This window comes from Pelecanus crispus, chromosome Z (genome assembly GCF_030463565.1).
Source record: "Pelecanus crispus isolate bPelCri1 chromosome Z, bPelCri1.pri, whole genome shotgun sequence".
NCBI classification, from domain to species: Eukaryota; Metazoa; Chordata; class Aves; order Pelecaniformes; family Pelecanidae; genus Pelecanus; species Pelecanus crispus.
Window position 1 is genome coordinate 41,371,464 of NC_134676.1, and position 16,403 is coordinate 41,387,866.

A 16,403-nucleotide genomic window follows, 5' to 3' on the forward strand; every position below is an offset into this window, starting at 1 on the left:
AATTGAATCTAAATTCTTTAGATCTGAAAAAGCTGGAAAATAATGGTTAAGATTCTTCTCTCACCTTTTATGCTGATGTTGCTTCAAAAGAGGTAACCTCATGGTTTACACTGCTGTAAATGAGGGGAAGCTGGTTTTTTCCTTTAAAAAGAAGAAGAAAAAAAATTACAAAAAAAACCCCTTGTTTGTTGCGAGTAACGTTTTAAATGAAAAAAGAAAGTAAGTCCTTTTGTGTTCTTCCTGACTCTTTTGGTGAGGTTTCTTTTAGTTTTTTAACGTAATTGTGCTAAACATGAAAATTTTAATTTTTTTTTTTTTTTTAAGCCAAAAAGAAAAGGAGGAGATTAATCTAAGCAGGGGCTAATTTAGAACAGCTAGTAGTCTGTGAGCCCTAGCATTAGTATGCAGATTCCTGCTTGACTTGGAGTCTCTGTAAGTTCTTCTCTAACTATTCTCCTGTCTCTGTTTGTTCCATGCTAAGCAGATGGCCCAGAAATTAGCCAAAAGCAGGAAGAAGGTGCAGTACAAACTCCATCAGCTTGATGTTATGCCTGTTCTTTTGTTTTCTGGGAGGGTTTTTTGCCTTTCTTTTTATTTTGTGTTTTTATTTTCTGCATCCAGCAAGTTTTTTTTAAGATTTATTTCTGAGCCACCATACAAGTTGACATTTCTCAGAAATCAGTTGCCTGATTGGCCATTTTTTGTTGCTTATCATTAGCCATTTCATGTTAGAAATAGAGTAAAGATTGGATTTATCAAATGGTTACAGGCAGTACCCAAAATGCATAATAAAGAAACAGGACTGACATGGCAAAGGTTTTAACTATGTAAAATGATACATTAAAATTAAGTCTTTTTTTGTTTTGTTTTGTTTTATCTTCCTATAAGAGTGCTTTGTTTGATTCACAGATGTGTCAAATTGCTGGATGCAAAAAAGAAAAAAAATTATGTATATACACATAGTAATATGCTGAGATTGACTCATCTTAGTAATAAGTTTCGTTTATGGAGTTTTTTATCTTTAACAAATCTAATTTTTAAAAAAATTACAAGTGTTTGCTTTCTGTTAACAAAATATGACTTCTGAAGTGGGTTAGTGCTTGAATAGTGTGTTGTCTGACTGTGAAGGTCTTCTCACCAGAACTGTATTATGAATTACTTAAACTGTACCCACCTGTGGTACAGGTTTTTCCACTGGTCTTGGCAGTCACTGTTAGCCCATATAGAAATTACTCAGGCAAGAGGTGCTGTTAGGCCTTTCTATGGCTTGTGTGAAAAAACCTTTAAAGTGGGATGCCTAGTGTGGAGAAAATGGGAGAATCATTTTGATTTTCATGAAATCTTTATATAGTTCATGTTGCAGTCAGGTATAATTTTACTGAATCAGGAAAAATATCAGGGAAGGTTTTATGGGGTTAAAAATTTTTCAAATAATATCCAATTCACTTTCACATATACGTATATAGTTTCCATATCTTTGTGTTTATCTTTAGCTTCTGCAGTCTAATACTCTATCTTGCATTGCTGTTCTGGTGACTGTGTCTTAGTGCGCCCCTGTTCGTGAGCTAACATCATTAGTAAGTGTGTTACCTAATGTGTTTGTTTGACTCTAATCCATTTACTTGCAGGCTCCAGAAGGTGAATCTCAACCCATGACTGAAGTGGACCTCTTCATTTCTACACAGCGAATAAAAGTACTGAATGCAGACACACAGGTATAGACAAAGACACCTTTGTCAGTATTGTGGTAGTAGGCTACTGAAATAGACTTTCACCTACCTGCCAAAATTTGTCCTTCAAAAAGCGCTGGCTCTTCTATTTCCCTCCAGGATTTCCTAGTAAGAAATCCATGCTCAAGAACCATGTCACACATGCAATTACTCTGGTGTGTCTGACTGTAGAAATGATTACAATTTGCGGGTAAGCTAATTGCAGTCAGCTCATTTCTTACAAGCCATGATGTGTCAAGTATTGATTGTGCCCAGAGTAGCCCAAAATGTTTGGTTGTGATAATTTGAAGTTCATCGTCCTTTGCACATACATGCGCAGCATATTCAAGTTCTCATAGGTCTTTATGTGCTTTTCCACAGAAAACACAACTTTAATTTCTAAAACTTGCTTTTTCCTTTACTTTTGGAAAGTGAAGCTCTTGTTTTCTGTTGGCATCTCCCTTCACACGACAGGTATTACAGACTTCACTTAACAGAGGTCTTATATTGCCATTTGTTTGTTTTCATAATACTAGGTGTGCAATAAGAACTTCTTTGAAACAGCTGCTCATGTTGTTTTTTGTGTTCTCCAGGAAACCATGATGGATCATCCCCTGCGGACCATTTCTTACATTGCAGATATAGGAAATATAGTTGTTTTGATGGCTCGTAGGCGAATGCCACGGTCTAACTCCCAGGATAATGTGGAAGCATCTCACCCTTCCCAAGACGGAAAGAGGCAGTACAAAATGATTTGCCATGTCTTTGAGTCTGAGGATGTAAGGAGTTACTCTGTCTTGTAATTTTGTAGGGGTGGAAATGTAAGCATATTTTGGTAGGCTTGAAGTCCATTGCAAGTGATCCTCTTTGTTCATTAACTGCAACCAAATATTTCATCTAAGCAGAGGAACTTCCCTTCTCTTTGCATGTTTGGATCTGACATTTTACGCACAAAATTGATGTTTATAGAAATGCTTCCCATTTTTAAGCTCCTTCAGAGCCTTCCAGTAACAATGAGAGGAGGGTCCAGTTGCCACAGCTTAGAAACACCAGCTCAGATTCTGCATGTGAGAGTGAAAGTCTATCAGAGATGCTTATTTTCCTAGGAAAATTCTAATCCCAAGGTTTGCATCAAGGATCATTGATACATACTAGAAAGGTGATTTTTTTGTTTCGTTTTGTTTTGTTTTGAGGAGGAGGAGACTTGTGCTGGGGAGTAGTTGCTGACATCATATCAAAAAGCCAGCAAAGAAAGTTGGTAATTCCAGCAGTCCTGAAGTATGCTGAATAGAGACACAGCTGAGTAAATCTTAAACTATGGTGCAAGTTACTGAGTTACCTTATATAGGACCTGATATCCAGTCTTCACAATCAATGTGCAGAACTTGCTGATTTTATGCACTTTTTAAAGCTCAGTAACTGAAAGGTAAAATCAAACATATCAGGTTGAAGTGGCTAGATACGCAGTTGTCAGGATCGTAATCAAGTTAGCCCTAATAATTTGGGAAAATAAAAAATCGCAGTTCTAAGCCCTCCAAATAGCAGAGTATTACTTAAGAGAAGTGAGGTGAAAATACCAGTTTCTTACAAAATCCTCATATGTCTTCCGCTCTACAGTGTATCAGAAAGGACTTTGAGATGGGGAGGTTTTCTTGAATAAGCAGCTGACTTTATGTAGTGATGAATCTGTTCTAAACCCATGTGTGGATAAATTATCTGTTTGCAGATGAATGTACATATACAACCCAGTGCTGAGGTTAAAAAGTAAGGACAAGAGCATTGATAGAAGTCACCCTCTACCAAAATTTTGACAGCATAAAAAATTGTGGGTTTTTTCCTCCAAAATAACATGTAAGCCAGTTCTGCAAAGCCTCTCAAGAAACTGGTGTGAAAATCAGAAGAGTAACCAATTTTTTTTGTCTTAGTATCACTTGATGTGCTGCCCGCTTTGAGGCTGCTGTTCCTGTATTTCTAGTAATAAGTTTGGACACTGCTGGCTCTCTTACTGGCCAGTTGAAAAAGCAAAAATCAAACTGTCAGATGCCAGAGGCTAGGGCTTATTTTCCTTCAGCATGTGGTGGTCTCACTATGATCCAGACTTCCTGGATCTGTGTCCCAGGCTGCTATTAAAACTTTGGCTAGCTGGAATCAATGCTGCTTTTTGGGGATCACTGGCATTACTTCCTGTGGTTTGTTTGGATCAGCCCGTATTTGTGTCAGATGTGATCCTCCCTGTGCCACTAGGTACGGGCCTGGAAAGTACATGCCTGTAGATCCAATAAAAGCATTGCTCAGTGATGTGAAAATATGCTGAGAAATTGCAGGAGATTATATCAGCTCTCCTTAGTCATGGTATAGTTCACAAAAAGCTTGCAAAATTTTATCTCCCATACCCAAATGACCCAAATAAGAAAGAGTTAGAATGGAAACATTGTAGCACCTGTTAGCAGCAAGGAGATGGCAGCTTCAGAGATTTTGTACATCCAGCAGAGTAGTACAGCCAGTTTATATTATAAAACTCCTGTATGTATCATTGTCACCTTTTCTTCTTCTGGGACAGCTGGGTATTTAGAAGAATTTATCCAGTAACCAACACCGAAGCTGTAAGCCCTCAAGTGGGTGTTGGCCAGAATGTGTCTCTGCTTGGAAGAGTCCATATCTAAGGAGGACAGCACCAGATTTTCAACTGTATTTAGAGCTGGATCTTCAAATGAGCTGAACCCCAGTAATGTGTCCAAATGCTGCGTGTCTAAATGGGATTTGATCTCTTCTTGAAGAGAAGATACATGTCTATGAATGTAAAGTCTGTGTTTATCTCCTAACCTAGGTTACTGAGCTCTGGAGGTGTACTCTTCCCATCTTCTTGCTGTCTTGTTCTTGCTATCAAAACTGGGTTGATCTGAGCATTGGTAAAATACTGCCAGTCTAGATATTGGCCTTTTCAGCAACAGCAATTATGCTATTCTCATCAGCCAGTTAGTGCTAGTTTGAGTTGCTTTAAGATACAATCAACTTTTTATTTCAGGGTTGGGAACCTTTCCTTTATTAGGGACCAAACTGGACTTTGTATACAGCTGGTAGGCTGTATAAAGACGAACCTTAGCAGTATTCATTCATCACCAGCACTGCCCCAGGCCTACGTTGTCAGCTGTGGAGCACTCTTCTTTTCCCTCCCTTCGCCACAGCCAGCACTGTGCTCCGAGGGACTGTTTCAGTACACATCGTGGCCAACTCCTGTGCACTACAGTGCTTACTGCAGGTATCGCTCCAGTTATGCACAGCGGTACTCTGCACCATGCTGTGCTGCTTTTCTCTCCCGTCCATTACCTGTCTCATACTAACCATGGTCGCTACCTCAAAGGGAAGCATCCTTCTAGCCTGCTCTTTCCAGCTGCATCCCCCACCTTGCATGACACAGAGCTTTCCCCGTGTCTGCTTTGTGCCCAATTTCTCTCCCACTGCCGTAAATGTAGAACAGCTCACAGTGGGAGCAATGCAGTGTAGTGAGTGTTGTGTTTGGTGGCTTTAGGTGCAGAGGCAGCTGTGGGAAGCTGCAGGTTCAAGAGGGTGCACACAAAGGACAGGCTGAGAAGGAAAGAGGCAGGGAACTGGCAGAGTCATGGGAGTTGGAGGGAGGGAAAAAAGAAATATAGGGGACAGAGCTTGAAGGAGGTGGCAGGGTAGAGAAGGAGATGTGTGTGACCATTTCCAGTCACTTCAAGGCCTGGATCTGGTCACAAGTTGCTGCCCTTTTCCTGTTTCAGCTGAGACTGAGGTAGAAGCAGCCAATGAAGACATGATGGTTTTAAAGGAGGGTAAGAAGAGGAGGAAGTATCCTCTTCAATGTGGTTGTATGTTTTCTAGTAAACATTTTCACTGCTGGCTTGTCAGAGAATGGCATTGGCTCTGCTAGAAGGGAGAACCATCTGGGACCTTCACGTGTGGGAACAATTGTAGGTGCGAGCTACAGTCACTGCAGTTGGTGTACCTTTACATTTATATTAGCAGTTCTTACCTGTAAAAGGATGGCATTATTTGTATTTCTCATTTATAATTGCTTACCAAGCTGGATTCATGGCACAGGTGAATGTGTTGACATTTTGTGGGTCTTTTAAATTACCTTTTAATACATAAATACTTTTTTAACTGGATTGCAGTAACCTGACTTGTAGGTTTGTCAACTTGACGTGATGATCCATTTTACAGTGTGATTGTAACAGAGAAAGTGTCAGTGGAGAAGACCATCAGAATGTTTCACTCTTCTCTTTTCTCTTCTCTGGGAATTGCTACAGGCACAGCTGATTGCACAGTCCATAGGTCAAGCATTTAGTGTGGCCTACCAGGAATTTCTGAGGGCAAACGGAATCAACCCAGAAGACCTTAGCCAGAAGGAATATAGTGACTTGCTCAATACCCAGGACATGTACAATGATGACCTGATTCACTTCTCCAAATCTGAAAACTGCAAAGATGTATGTCTCATTTTTTATTTCCGTAACAGCATTAAGCTGCTCTGTACCAGTTGCAGGCCCATGTGGGCAGAAATCAGAAAACTGTTAATACTTCCTATAACTGACCTCAGTGAGCCTAGAATATCCTCCCAAGTAGGACACCCTGTCATCAGTTCTGTTCCAAAGGCAAAGAGCGAACCCAAAATTTACCAGCAGTGAAATGATTTACCATCTGTTTGTGTTCTTTTTACCAAACAATTTCAGACATGTTTGACATTGTATGCTAATGAAATAAATTTTAAACAGATTAACAGAGTAATACAGTTTAACAGATTACAGTAAACAATATAAAATTTATAGAGGCATGGGTGTTTCTGAAAGTGGCTGATTCCAGATTTTAAAGGATTGTATTTGCTGAAAGGATTTGCAGCTTGGTAAATAAATATGAACCAGTGCACCATTGCAATATACAGGTAGTGGTTTTCCAAACCGCAGTCATAAACTCTCTTCCTGTTTAGCTTTGTCGACTGAAGCCCATGGCACTAGGGTTTCTTCCACTCTGGTTTCCTCTGCTTATATGCAGAAATAAGTTGTGGGGGGTGTTTCGCACTAAGCAAAATCTCTGTTATGTAGTGTTGATTATTTCATGTCTGAATACATATGAAATGTAGTAAAATGTGTACCCTGTTTTGTTTGGCCTTTGAATTAGAAACACATGTTGCAAATAAGAAGAGGTATGTGTTGGTTATATGAATGTTGGGGTGGGGGGGGTCGGTGTTAATCAGTTCCATAGGTGTGAAGAAGCTTTCTTTTTTTAAACACTTTTTCTTATGATACAGGTTTACATTGAAAAGCAAAAGGGAGAAATCCTAGGTGTAGTGATTGTGGAGTCTGGCTGGGGATCCATTTTGCCTACAGTTATCATAGCCAACATGATGCATGGAGGACCAGCAGAGAAGTCTGGGAAGCTGAACATAGGGGACCAGATCATGTCAATCAACGGGACCAGTTTGGTTGGTTTACCACTCTCAACATGTCAGAGCATTATAAAGGTATGGAGAATATTTCTGGAAGTTACACATTGTAAAAGGGTTACATAACATGGCCCTGCTGGACAGGCTGGATTGATGGGCCGAGGCCAACTGTATGAGGTCTAACAAGGCCAAGCGCTGGGTCCTGCATTTCGGTCACAACAACCCCGTGCAACACTACAGGCTTGGGGAAGAGTGGCTGGAAAGCTGCCTGGCCGAAAAGCACCTGGGCATGCTGGTTGACAGCCAGCTGAACATGAGCCAGCAGTGTGCCCAAGTGGCCAAGAAGGCCAACAGCATCCTGGCTTGGATCAGGAATGGTGTGGCCAGCAGGAGCAGGGAGGTGATTGTCCCCCTGTATTCGGCGCTGGTGAGGCCGCACCCGGAATACTGTGTCCAGTTTTGGGCCCCTCAGTACAAGAAGGACATTGAGGTGCTGGAGCGTGTTCAGAGAAGGGCAACAAAGCTGGTGAAGGGTCTGGAGCACAGGCCTTATGAGGAGCGGCTGAGGGAACTGGGGTTGTTTAGCCTGGAGAAGAGGAGGCTGAGGGGAGACCTTATTGGTCTCTACAACTACCTGAGAGGAGGCTGTAGTGAGGTGGGTGTTGGTCTCTTCTCCCAAGTAGCTAGTGATAGGACAAGAGGAAATGGGCTCAAGCTGCGCCAGGGGATGTTTAGATTAGATATTAGGAAAAATTTCTTCATGGAAAAGGGTAGTCAGGCATTGGAACAGGCTGCCCAGAGAGGTGGTGGAGTCACCATCCCTGGGAAGTGTTCAGAAAATGGGTAGACGTGACCCTTTGGGACATGGTTTAGTGGGCATGGTGGTGTTGGGTTGGTGGTTGGACTGATGATCTTAGAGGTCCTTTCCAGTCTTAATGATTCCTAGTTTTTACTTTCATTATAAATAATCCAGCCACCAAGCCAGGAAACATGAAATTGCTACTCTACCCTTAACTGGTTTAGTGACGGACTTGGTAGTGTTAGGTTTAATGGTTGGACTGGATGATCTTAAAGGTCTTTTCCAACCTAAACAATTCTATGATTCTATAATAGGAGAACAGAACGTATAGAACTCTTAAGTAAATTCTTACCAAATCTTTGTATAGCACTCCATTTCATGATCTTTAAATTATGCTACACCAATTTTCTGACTCCCAGAAAGTGAGCTGTGCCGTTTACTTGTTCAGTAGAACAAAACTCCCTGCAAATTGAGGCTTTTCATGTTAACCATACTTGTTTGTTATCCCATATCAATTTTATTTCTGAAACTGTGATAAGTTAGACTTCTCTGATTCAGAGCCTTTTCAGCTGGAGTTTTTTGTGCTCATCTGTACTTTCTCAAAACAGAAACAACCAGCTTTGCTGTTTCCAGCTTCTGCAGACCTTTGTCTTCCTCATTGATACTTAGTGCTGTTGCCATAGGAACTGCTAGCCATTTATTTTGTCTTTCTAAAGAGAAGATAGTCTGTATGTTTGCAGGTCTTCATAACCATACATCTGGAGCTGTTCATATAGCACTTCTGGTAACAAGTATATTATATATACCACTGAATGATCTAAGCACACATTTAAATGTGGCACAAATATTTCAGGATTTCAGAGTTCTTTAGCATACTGTCAGGACTCCTGTGAAAAGATGAGAACATTATGTAGATAAGAAGAATATCTTGCAAGCACTTCAAATAAGATCATTTCAGTATTATGGATGTAATCTCTGCTACTAATTGACCATAAATCAGTTGCAAACTGACAGAGCTTGGAAGAAGCTTTCCATATGTGGTGGTTATTCCCTAATTGTATTATGCTACTTGTATCTTTTTCAGAAGCATCTGGTGCTGGCTACTATCAGAAGCGGACTCAGGGACTAAATAAGCAAATAAGTTGGTCAAATGATGCAATTGGTTTGTTTCTGATGAGCAGATATTACCAGTCTGCATAATACTGGAAATTAGCCGCTTCTGAAATATATGCACTTTCTGTAAAATTAGAAAAATTACTTGTTGGGGGCCACATTACTTTTTTTTCAAGGAATACATATAAATTACCTGCACATTGGTCAGGGAAGTAAGTGCACAACGATATCAACTCTGTTGAGGGCATGTAACCTGAGTGAACCCAGATGACTGGTTAGACACCTAAATTCCTTATAGAAATGGGCATCTCCAGTACTCTGCATGACTCCTGCCCTCCTGGATTTAGAAGGCTGAGGCAAAAGCCCCTCAAGACGTTTGAGTAAACGTTATACCCACAGCTTAGTACAGGTTGATTAGTCCCTGTCTTCTACTATGTGTGTTGTTTGGAAGACCTGCATACAGAAGACGAATAGCCCTTGAGCATGTGTGGTGTGCTGCTAACTCCTCACCAGAGTGGAGGAGTCCATAGTCATGGAAGAGATGGAGTTTGGACCTTCTTTCTGCTGAGAATGGAGTAGAGGCAGTTCCCACAGCCACATGCTTTTTCATTTTTTGTTCACACAGCTATTCTGTTGAAGCCACTTTCAATAATGAGCCAAGCTGAGCTCAGCACTGTGTGGAAGTAAGGGCAGCTGTTTGCCATGTGATGATTGCATACAGTTTAAGGCACTGACAAGAAAACAGACTCTTAGGCAGTTCACCCTGGCAGGATGCCAGTCTAGTTATTCAAGTCACTGCTGAATCTGGAGTTTAGCTCAACAGAATCAGCAGCAGTAAACTGAATGTGGAGACTTCAGTGTATTACCTTAGTTATAGTAGGAATTATTTTTCAGAACTAACCTTCTGAAGTAGGGTCAGACACCTGTTAGTTGTAGTGGGACCCGTATTTCAATTGTACATACAAAAGGAATTTGGAAGTAGCTACTGGAATTCATGGGTGTTGTATTAATTAAGGTGGAAGTTGCTGTATTCTTTATAAGCATTTCTTTCTTGATGTGGATTTTATTTATGTATTTATTTATGGCTAATCCTTTGTGTGAATGAAGCATTTAAGAAAACTATCTTAACAATCTCCAAGAGCTCTGAATACTTGAAGTCGTACAAGGGGTCAGATTGCAGTTATCTACGTTTTTACATTTGAGTTTTCATGGAGCCATACAATCAGGGAGTCTCTGAGGCTGCCAGTCACTGCTGAAGCTGGTCTAGACCAACACTAGTTCAAAGTAGGGCAGGTTGCTTAGGGCTGTGCCCACTAGGGTTTAAATAACTCCAAGGCTGAATACTCCATAAACTCTCTAGGTAATCTGTTCCAGTGTTTTACCACCCTGACAGTAAAAATAAATTTTCCTCCTTCAGTTGTCTTCTGGTAGCAAGGGGTTCATGATGAATGTGATATAACTCATTTAGAAGGAAAGAAGAAAGGAAATTAGGAGCACTGCTTATACAAGAATGGTATGAGCAGGACCTGCCATTTGCTTGACAGAATTGAATATATCCCATTAGGGAAGCCACTTATTTGTAACTATCTTAGCTACTTATTTCAAATTTTATTTCCCATCCACAGTCATTGGCTTTTTTGGTGAGCTGCATAGACCTGTTTAATATCCTTTTTATACATGATTTGTATTATCAAATGAAGAAATTGCCTTCTTAAAACAACTGTGTCAGCTTCTTGGCAAGGAAAATTTGATACTTTATCACTCATTTCACTGAATATTCTGATGCGTGTGTCTGGCATTCAATGATCAGATTCTGTTATAATGCATACAAAGAGCTGTTTATTCATGGCTGTTCCTATGTCAATATTTTAACACTCCCCCCACCCCCCCCCAACCCCAGTGCTTATGTTAAATGTTTCGCTCTGTCTTTGCCACCTTTTTTCATGGTGATTTCTTTTCACAGGGTTTGAAAAACCAGGCCCGGGTTAAACTGAACATAGTTCGGTGTCCTCCAGTAACCACAGTCTTGATCAGGAGACCGGACCTCAGATACCAGTTGGGCTTCAGTGTGCAGAATGGGATTGTAAGTAGCTTGCACACTCTCTGGATAAGCTTTAATATACATGAAACTTCTTATCCATTTGTGGGTAAGTTTCAGTGTGGGAAGAGGGAAGCTGCCATTTTCTCCCTTACAGCAAGCAGGACTTAACACTTGTGTTAAGTCTAAGATATAAAAGCTGAGTTAATCAGAGTTGGTTTTTGTCTTTGACTCTACTTACTTCACAACTTTAAAGTCAGACAAAGGAACAGAAAAGCTCTTTTAGGTTAGAGAAAGAAAAATGTGTAGCAGAGGCTGCTTTCAATCTGCATCATTCATGACTCTAACCACGCCATTGCATGATCTCAAAAGAAAAAGACTGTCCTTGATCCTCTTTTGTTGCAAGGCACCTGCATCCTGAACATTGTTAAACTGTGGTCCTTCATACACTCTTATATTTCCAAACCACAGCACATGTGATGTACAATGCAAACAGCTTTTTCTGACAGTTTGTTCTGCTCTTGGACGAGAATCCAGTAGTTACTTGTCACTAACAAATTTTACTTCGGATCAGTGATCGATTAAATTTTAGAATTTGTTGCAAGCCTCTGTGTTTAAATGCTGATTTAGTTTATCGGCAAAAATGGGTAATCTGAAGCTTCTGTTTCTTATCCAGACCCTGATAAATTTGTCCTTTCCCTTCCAGATCTGTAGCCTTATGAGAGGAGGTATAGCAGAAAGAGGAGGTGTGCGTGTTGGCCATCGGATCATTGAAATCAATGGACAGAGTGTTGTAGCAACACCACATGAGAAAATTGTTCACATTCTCTCAAATGCTGTTGGTGAGGTAAGAGCAGGCAATGTGTGTAGGCAATATGACGTAGTGGTGTCCCTCAAGGGACCATACTGGGACCAATACTTTTTAATATCTTCATCAGTGACATGGACAGTGGGATTGAGTACACCTTCAGCAAATTGCAGATGACCCCAAGCTCAGCGGTGCAGTTGATAAGCTCGAGGAAAGGGATGCCGCTAGAGGGACCTTGACAGGCTTGAAAAGAGGGCCCATGTGACCCTCATGAAGTTCAACAAGGCCAAGTGCAAGGTCCTGCACCTGGGTCAGGGCAGACCCCAATATCAGTACAGGCTGTGGGATGAATGGATTGAGAGCAGCCATGTGGAGAAGGACTTGGGTATACTGGTGGATGAAAAATTGGATATAAGCTGGTGATGCACACTTGCAGCCCAGAAAGCCAATTGCTTTGTGGAGAAGGACTTGGGTATACTGGTGGATGAAAAATTGGACGTGAGCCAGTGATGCATGCTTGCAGCCCAGAAAGCCAATTGCATCCTGGGCTGCATCAAAGGAAGTGTGGCCACGAGGTCAAGGGAGGTGATGCTCCCCCTCTACTCTGCTGTCAGCAAGACCCCACCTGGAGTACTGCATCCAGCTCTTGGGATCCACAGCACAAGAAAGAGATGGACCTGTTAGAGCAGGTGCAGAGAAGGGCCATGAAAATGGTAAGAGGGGGCTGGAGCACCTCTCCTATGAAGACAGACTGAGAGAGTTGGGGTTGTTCAGCCTGGAGAAGAGAAGGCCCTGGGAAGACCTTATTGCAGCCTTCCAATATGTAAAGGGGGCTTATAAGAAAGATGGAGAGACTTTCTACCAGGACCTCCAGTGACAGGACAAGGGGCAATGGTTTTAAACTGAAAGAGGGTAGATTTAGGTTGGACATAAGGAAGAAATTTTTTATGATGAGGGTGGTGAGACACTGGAACAGGTTGCCCGGAGAATTTGTGGATGCCCCATCCCTGGAAGTGTTCAAGGTCAGATTGGATGGGGCTTTGAGCAACCTAATCTAGTGAAAGATGTCCCTGCTCACTGCAGGGGGGGTTGGACTAGATGATGTTCAAAGGTCCCTTCCAACTCAAACTGTTCCCATAATTCTGCGATTCTACCTCTGTTAGCCTTTTGCTATTCAAATCTAAAAAACGGAAGTGAGAGCAAGCCAGCACACCATTTCTTTTATTATTTACCCATAGTTCTCCTATGTTTTAGAAGAACCCTAGTCATAGAAAATATGAAGTGCCGTTACTTTAGATGGTTCACTGATAGGAAACATACTGTTTCATAAAATCACCACCTGCAATACTTCAATAAGGGTATGAAAACTCTCAGGTTTTACCTTTCCCTTCTGTCCTGTATGACCGTAGCTAGTTCCTTCACCAATGCTCTGTTGTAGTATGCATGTTAGGAACACTGATTAACTTGTCGTATTTCCTCTAGATTCATATGAAGACTATGCCAGCTGCCATGTACAGACTGTTGACTGCACAAGAGCAACCAGTTTACATCTAAAGCCGACACCTCACTGTCACAACGTGCATGGAGGGTGTTTTTCTTCATTAGTGCTTGTCTCTCTAGTACTGCATTTCTGTGTCTGCAGAGACATTTCTCTCTCTTTCCCCCCCGCCCCCTTCACAGACACAAACACACTGTCCCTCTCTCCATCCTCCCTTTTTCCTCTTCTCCCCACCATTTTCTTGTATTTTGGGAATGGGCAAAATATATCTATGGGACTGTTTTGGTTGCATCTTTTTACAAGTGAAAATTCATGCAGTTCCACATGCAAACCAAGAAAATAACAGCAGCACTGTTCACAGCAGGATTCACAAAGAAGATTGACTGTGCTTCATGCTACATAATTGGTTTTATTTTTGTGGCTATAATTTGACAAACTGAGTAAATTAAATGTGGTTAAGTGAAAGATGTCTTTACCAAACAGATAAAAGCATAGGGTGCAAAGTGTTCTCTTGGATATCCTGCATGTGACTTTGCTTTTCTTGCCCTATTTTCCCACAGGCACTGAGCTCAGTATTAAAGGTTTGTGTCTGTAGGGAAAGTATAATACCAAAAGGATAGTTTTGCCCCCAGGAAGAATTACCTGCTTATGAAGGCTCAGTTAATGCTGCTGTTGTGAAATACACTGTCCAAATACACAATTCCCCTCTGTCATCATCCCTTCATGATAGTAGGACCCCAAAAGGTACTCTGTGAGTTGCTGAAACATCTTACACTTGCATTACTTACACGAAGTCATTTGGGAGGCATTTTTTACAGCTGCCTCCCCCTGTCTGCCCCCAGGTTTCTAACTCTTTGTTTTCTTCTGCTTTATTTTTAAACAGAACATGTCTTTTATAGTCCCTTGCCTATTTTAGAGGTTAAAGGAGGCAGGGAGGATCTTTAAATATCTACAAGAGAAATAGTGAGGGGCTTTCCTGAATAGCTACACTTTTTCTAGGCTCTTAATTCCAAATTTGGTGCACACAGCCATGTGTGCTGGTGTATATAGACATTTTTAAAATTGTGCTTGCTATTTATGAAGTTTGAATATAAGAGATCTGCAGACTATTCTCAGTAATTCTGTTCTCTGAGCCAGTTTTAACATATATTTTTGTCCAAAGACCTGTCTAATTTTATTGACTTTCTCTTTAGTTCATGATACAGATAACAGTGGAAGGGATGAGGTGGGAATAAACTTATTTATTTTGTTATATAGTTTAACTTGTGATTTTTTCCATATGTATGGCACTTAAAGGAGATATGTGTGTACTATATGCACTTCTATGAAGATGATAAACTGTAGGGATGTATGAAATCTAGGATTTGACTGGCCTCTAACTTGCATGCTAGAGACAAAAGGGGACAAAGGGGTTGGGTTGGGTTTGTTTTTTTTTTTTTAAGAGGGGGAGAAAAAAAAGAAGCAATGGCTTTTCTTCCTAGAGAGAGGAAAATTCTCCATTCTCTGTAGTTACTTTTTACCAGGACTGTATACTGGTATTTATGCTGAAATTGAACCATGCAATTAGTCCAGGCTAATATGTTGAGTTCTTTTAAAGAAACAGTTTTTGCTGTGTTTTACTGTGATAGAAAGGCTCAGTGAAATGAAAACAAGAGCAGGCCACACACAGCCACACACCACTTCCGCTTTGCAAATGTGCTGTTGGTCATAGTCACTTGTTTCTCAATTATTGTGGGGTGGACTGTGCAATGTAAGCATCATTTGCATTCTAGTAATGATACTTAGACATTACTGTGGGGATTCATGGAAGTGGATGTGTGTGTGTGTGTGTGGTGTGTGTGTGCATGCATACACACACTTGCTGCAAACACTGCTGAGAGCCATTGAGCACTCTTGCCAGAGGTCTGTTTTTGGCTTTCAGAAATCATGGATATCCATGGGGTGATCAGATAAACTTTATATTTCAGTGGGCAGTAAATATTTAAGGGAGATAATGAAGTGGTGCATAAACTATTGTAGTAAGTGAATATGTTTTAGTGTTGAGATTAATGTATAATGACTTGATTTTACTGCAGTTCTTGTTGTTATATAATTTAATCCCAATCTCCAGAATAGCAGATTGCACAAGTGAGCAGTGTTAGTATTCCAGGTTAGTACTTACCTCTGCTACCTGACTGATGCAACTAGATAGTGAATAAATTGTGAGTATATTGTTTAACTGTAGACATCTGGTTTATGATCATTTGAACTTTTTTCCAGAACTTTCCATATATATAGTAATATATGTAAATATGGTATATAACCATGTACAATTTAGAAGATTATATACAGTGCAGCCTTTCCATAAGTTGCCTGAGGAAACTCAGTGAACTCTTGAAGATGCAGTTACCATGCTTCTGGTTCCTTCTGGTTCCTGCTATGTTTACACCTCCAGCTTCACTTGTTTCTGTGGTTCTGTCCAGCTCATGTGGTGGGTTCTTTAACTCACTTCACTGGGAAATGATGAAGACCTGAACATGCAAATGTATTTTGGGATGAAACAACTGTTTCTTTGAAAATCTTGCAGCCAGGATTCCGTGAAGTTACTGGCACTTGAGAACAGTTCATGATAAATAGGTGCTTAACATTAAGCAAGTGAATGCTTGCAGGATCAGAGTCTAGCAAAAAATCTGTTTTTCCAATTACAGTGTGTGCGTAAGATTTCTAAACTGGGAGGTCCATAGTGTGTGCATACTTCTGATAACAGTCTTGTACACAGTCCCATTTTACTTTGTAAAGGGAAAGAGTTTCAAGAAAAAGGAGCTCGAAAGGGAAAGCTGGCAGTTCTCTAGACTTCTGCAGCAGTTTGTTAGATTACACATGTGAATTTTTAGCAGATTCAAAGGAACAAACTGCTGGTTTACATTCCTTCTTCAGTGACAGACCTGAATTCTTTTTCATCCTTGCTGCTTCATACAGTCTAATTAACTCTTCAGTGTTTAAGGATGAAACATCCCTTACATTTTTTTATTGG

General features: G+C 40.7%; 1 protein-coding gene across 2 annotated transcripts in view; it reads left to right on the plus strand.

The window, feature by feature from the left end:
* APBA1 (amyloid beta precursor protein binding family A member 1) overlaps positions 1-13,446 on the plus strand; it is a 37,030-nt gene extending 23,584 nt beyond the window's left edge. The window contains exons 5-12 of one of the 2 annotated variants that reach the window (XM_009478111.2): positions 485-517; positions 1,629-1,715; positions 2,303-2,488; positions 6,002-6,181; positions 7,000-7,212; positions 11,010-11,129; positions 11,791-11,931; positions 13,375-13,446. In XM_009478111.2, the coding sequence (XP_009476386.2) occupies positions 485-517; positions 1,629-1,715; positions 2,303-2,488; positions 6,002-6,181; positions 7,000-7,212; positions 11,010-11,129; positions 11,791-11,931; positions 13,375-13,446 (1,032 nt within the window). The remainder of the gene's footprint in view (positions 1-484; positions 518-1,628; positions 1,716-2,302; positions 2,489-6,001; positions 6,182-6,999; positions 7,213-11,009; positions 11,130-11,790; positions 11,932-13,374) is intronic. The other variant, XM_075726452.1, reaches the window with a different exon arrangement.
* Positions 13,447-16,403: the final 2,957 nt, after the last annotated feature.